The sequence below is a fragment of the Mesitornis unicolor genome, unplaced genomic scaffold (assembly GCF_000695765.1).
Source record: "Mesitornis unicolor isolate BGI_N332 unplaced genomic scaffold, ASM69576v1 scaffold6465, whole genome shotgun sequence".
In the NCBI taxonomy this organism is placed as follows: domain Eukaryota; kingdom Metazoa; phylum Chordata; class Aves; order Mesitornithiformes; family Mesitornithidae; genus Mesitornis; species Mesitornis unicolor.
Window position 1 is genome coordinate 106,523 of NW_010183394.1, and position 3,863 is coordinate 110,385.

At 39.6% G+C, this 3,863-nt stretch overlaps 1 protein-coding gene across 1 annotated transcript; it reads right to left on the bottom strand.

Annotated features, from left to right (window-relative positions):
- Positions 1-418: 418 nt before the first annotated feature.
- On the bottom strand, positions 419-3,593 carry LOC104540332 (threonylcarbamoyladenosine tRNA methylthiotransferase-like; the record flags this gene model as incomplete). The annotated part of the gene is made up of 2 exons (XM_010184116.1): positions 3,427-3,593; positions 419-531 (listed from the first exon to the last, which is right to left on the bottom strand). Coding segments are annotated over exons 1-2 (280 nt in total), but the record flags the coding sequence as incomplete, so codon positions are not given.
- Between the last annotated feature and the right edge of the window lie 270 nt (positions 3,594-3,863).

The window sequence follows — 3,863 nt, forward strand, 5'->3', positions numbered from 1 at the left end:
AGGACACACACACACATCACTCAGTGGCAACACACTTCCTGTCTCTCTCTCACTTAGGTTCCACTAATTACAATCAGACAATTGCTAGATACTGCCCAAGAATTAAAATCTTTCTCTTACACTCCTATGAAAATTACTCAATTAAGTTTAGCAAGCAAAACACCCACAAAAGGCACTGCACAACATCTATTACATGGCTGCCCTGTCAAGAAAACCTAACCACGCTGAAAGCATTGATCTTGTAATCATTCTGCTTAATTCCAGGAAAACACTTTACCTCCTCACCTTTAAATCAGAAAGGCATCAAAGGAGGAGTTTAAAAAGTGTAATTAAAACTAAAAACATTTGATGACAGCTTGACAGCTCTGAACACTCACCCCAATAAAAAAGGATTATGCAACTCATCTGATATCGTTACCTGTGATTTTGTATCCATAGGCAGCCAGCTGTCCAGCCATATATTCGCCATCTGAATTATTGTGAGAACATCCCCATGTACGGATCCAGATTTTCTGAGCACCAGGAATAATGCTGTTAAGTAAAAAATGAATTAAAAAGTCAAGCTAAAAAATGACCAAGCTTCTCCTTTAAGCCCACTGAACAGACTAAATTAATTATAATTCTCCAAATGTAAAATAAGCAACACGAACAGTACCAACTCCAAAACAGCTGGGGAAGACAATCATGGTTATGTGATTTTAGTGTAGTGGGTATTAGGTCTGGCTGGTATGGAGTTAACTTTCTCCACAGAAACTCACAGTGCTGTGTTTTGTATTTGTGACTAAAACAGTGTTGATGACACACCTCTGTTCTAGCTATTGCTGAACAGTGCTTGCACAGCACCAAAAACTTCTGTTTCCCACTGTGCTCCATCCCGCCACAAGCAGGCTGGGGATGGGCAACAGGTTGGAAGGGAATACAGGATAACTGACCTATATGGACCCAAAGGATAATCTGTACCAGATGGCATTGTGCCCAGCAATAAAAACTGAGGGTTTGGTCGTTCCAAGGCAGCCATTGTTCTGAGACTGGTTGTGCATTAGTTTGCTTGTGGGAGGTGGTGAGTGAGCGCTTTTGCACCACTTAGGCTTTTCCCCTCCTCTTTCCTTCACTTAAACTCTCTTGATCTGAACCCACAAGCTTTCTTGCTTATGCTCTTCTAGTTCTCTCCCTCAACCTACTAGGAGAACAGGTGAGCAAATGACTGGGCAGCTGCTCAGTTGTTGACCAGGGTTAGTCCACCACAAATAGCAAGAAAAGAGTTTGAGTGGAGAAGGAACAGGCGCTGTAGGATAAGAGGGGATTCAGTACACTGAAATTCACAAACTTCAGTACACAGCTAACTTTCTGAAAATAGTATCATTAACAAACGACTTTCAAGTGACTGCACTGAAATTAGGCCATTAGCAAACTGCTAAACTGCAATTTTTTTTGTTTTATATTATTGCACCCCTTTGTTGCAGTTTCCTCCATGCAAACCATCATTATAAATTCTTAATTGAAGTCCTCCATCAGCTACACTAACATATGAAAGCTCATATCCCAAACTTTCTGGGAGCAAGGCAGATCTGCACCACAAAGCTAGTGCACATCACAGTTTAAGAACCAACAAAAAAATTCTGGAAGAAGCTCTCATTGAAGCCCCTGGGATAACTGTGCCAATGAGCTGAAAATGCCAGTACAGGAACAATACACATCCTCAAACACATCCTTTGCCCTGTCCACATTTTTTTTTAATCCCCCAATACTTCTTTTTTTTTTTAACAGCACTTCCCTATCTAGAAATAGAAATTTGTTGATGGAATATTAATGATCATTAAGTAGACATGTGCAATGCGTTGCACATGTGCAACACATTTAGACTACCTACTGTCTAAACAACATACTTTCAGTGTGATTTCTTGGGTCAAAAGATACTAAAATACAGCTTGTTATATAACATATAGTACCTGAATACTTAGCAGAATGGAGCACAAGTGAGAACTATCTATAGCCCACCAGTTCAGTTGTATATACGCTCCTGACAGAACGGAGTCAATGCACCTTTACGGAGTTTCACATAATGAAGCATTTTTATGCTTATAAAATATCTTTTGAATGGTAACGAAAAACCAAAATTTAATTTCCTGTGCATTTCAGACATACTTTATATTCATCTTCATAATGCAGGAAAATTTTATCCACCTGCTTGATATTAATGAGTGAGGGTGACCAATCCAAAATCTGAACTACAGTAGACACTAGAATCAATAACTGAGTGCACCTATACTTGAATCAACTTCACTGTAGCAGAAAGTCGATTCTGTTTTCATGGGGATCACAAGAGGGAAAAATGCAGATATGTTCCATAGTTATTGCATACTATTTCCACTGAAATAAAACAAGTTCAAAAGAAGTTTCACTTCTGTATCACTTGCAGGTTGTACACACAAAGAGTAAAGCCCTTGGAAATCACAGGTTACAGAAACCCGGTGGAAAGACTGAAGTAAGGAAGATGCACCCTTGGTGGAAGGGGATCAGGTTAGGGAGTAGTTCAGGACACACACAAGTCACTGGGCCCTGATGGAACACACCCACAAGAGAGATATGACAGTCCAACAAAGGGCCGTAAAGATGATTAAAGGACTGGAGCATCTCTCGTAAGAGGAGAGGCCAAGAGAGCTGACATTGCTCAGCTTGGAGAAGAGAAGGCTCAGGAGGATCTTACCAATGTATATAAATACCTGAAGGGAGGGAGCAAAGAGGACAGAGCCAGGCTCTTTTCAGTGGTGCTCAGTAACAGAACCACAGGCAATGAGCACAAACTGAGAAACAAAAGGCTCCCTCTGAACATCAGGAAACACTTTTTCACTGTGAGGGTGACCAAGCACTGGCATGGGTTACCCAGGAAAGAGATAATTAATTAATAAAAGCTGTCTAGGAAAGGTCCTGGCCAACTGGTTCTAGGTGGCCTTGCTTGAGCAGAGGTTTGGATCAGATGACCTCCAGAGGTCCCTTCCAACCTCTACCCTTTCACAATTCTCAAAATTTTGTTTATATTTCTCATTCCAGATGTCAAAAGGCTACTCCAGGACTGCATTTTTAAGAACTCAGCTTCTACTTAGGTAATTAAAGTGAAGCGGACAATTTTTCAGAAATGTTTTACACATAAAAGCTTTAGTAACAGGAACCATTTTCCCAGTCTGATTAATCAATAATCAATATCTGAGTCATAACCGATTTCTACAGAAAGTCTGTCTAAGACAAGAAATTTGCTTAAGATTTATTATTCATTATCATTATATTTTAAAACCACTATTACTCATTTTTATCTTGTACTCAGATTCTACATTATCAGGCAATGAGAACTTCCATCGTATTTTTAGAAGCTGACAGTGTGCACAACATACGAAAACGGAACGAGATAGGGTTGATGGAAGAATTTACCTGTCACTTGGGGGTTCATCATCTGTCTCAGTATCTTTTTGTGAATTGCGTTTTCGCACTTTTGGAAAAACATTATTCCGTACAAACTGCCGATCACGTGGTTTCAAATCTTCTGTTGACACAATATCTTCAATATCTTCAAGTACTGAATCACAGGCAGCAGGCATCTTCAAGAGACCTCAGAGAAGGCCATTAATAGTAAGCATCTGAATACAAAACCAAGGCCTAGTATCTATTGCATGCATTCTCATAAAGAAAAGTCAGATATACTTATACATATACCTGCAATATACTATAAATGAGGGATACTGAGCACATATACCCAATCAATTATTTAGAGGTATTTCCTGATGCCCTGTTACCCTGAGATCCCTCAAACACAGGCAGGGAGAAAGCTACAAACAATACAGACTTTTATTTTTCTTTAACAAGAAAAG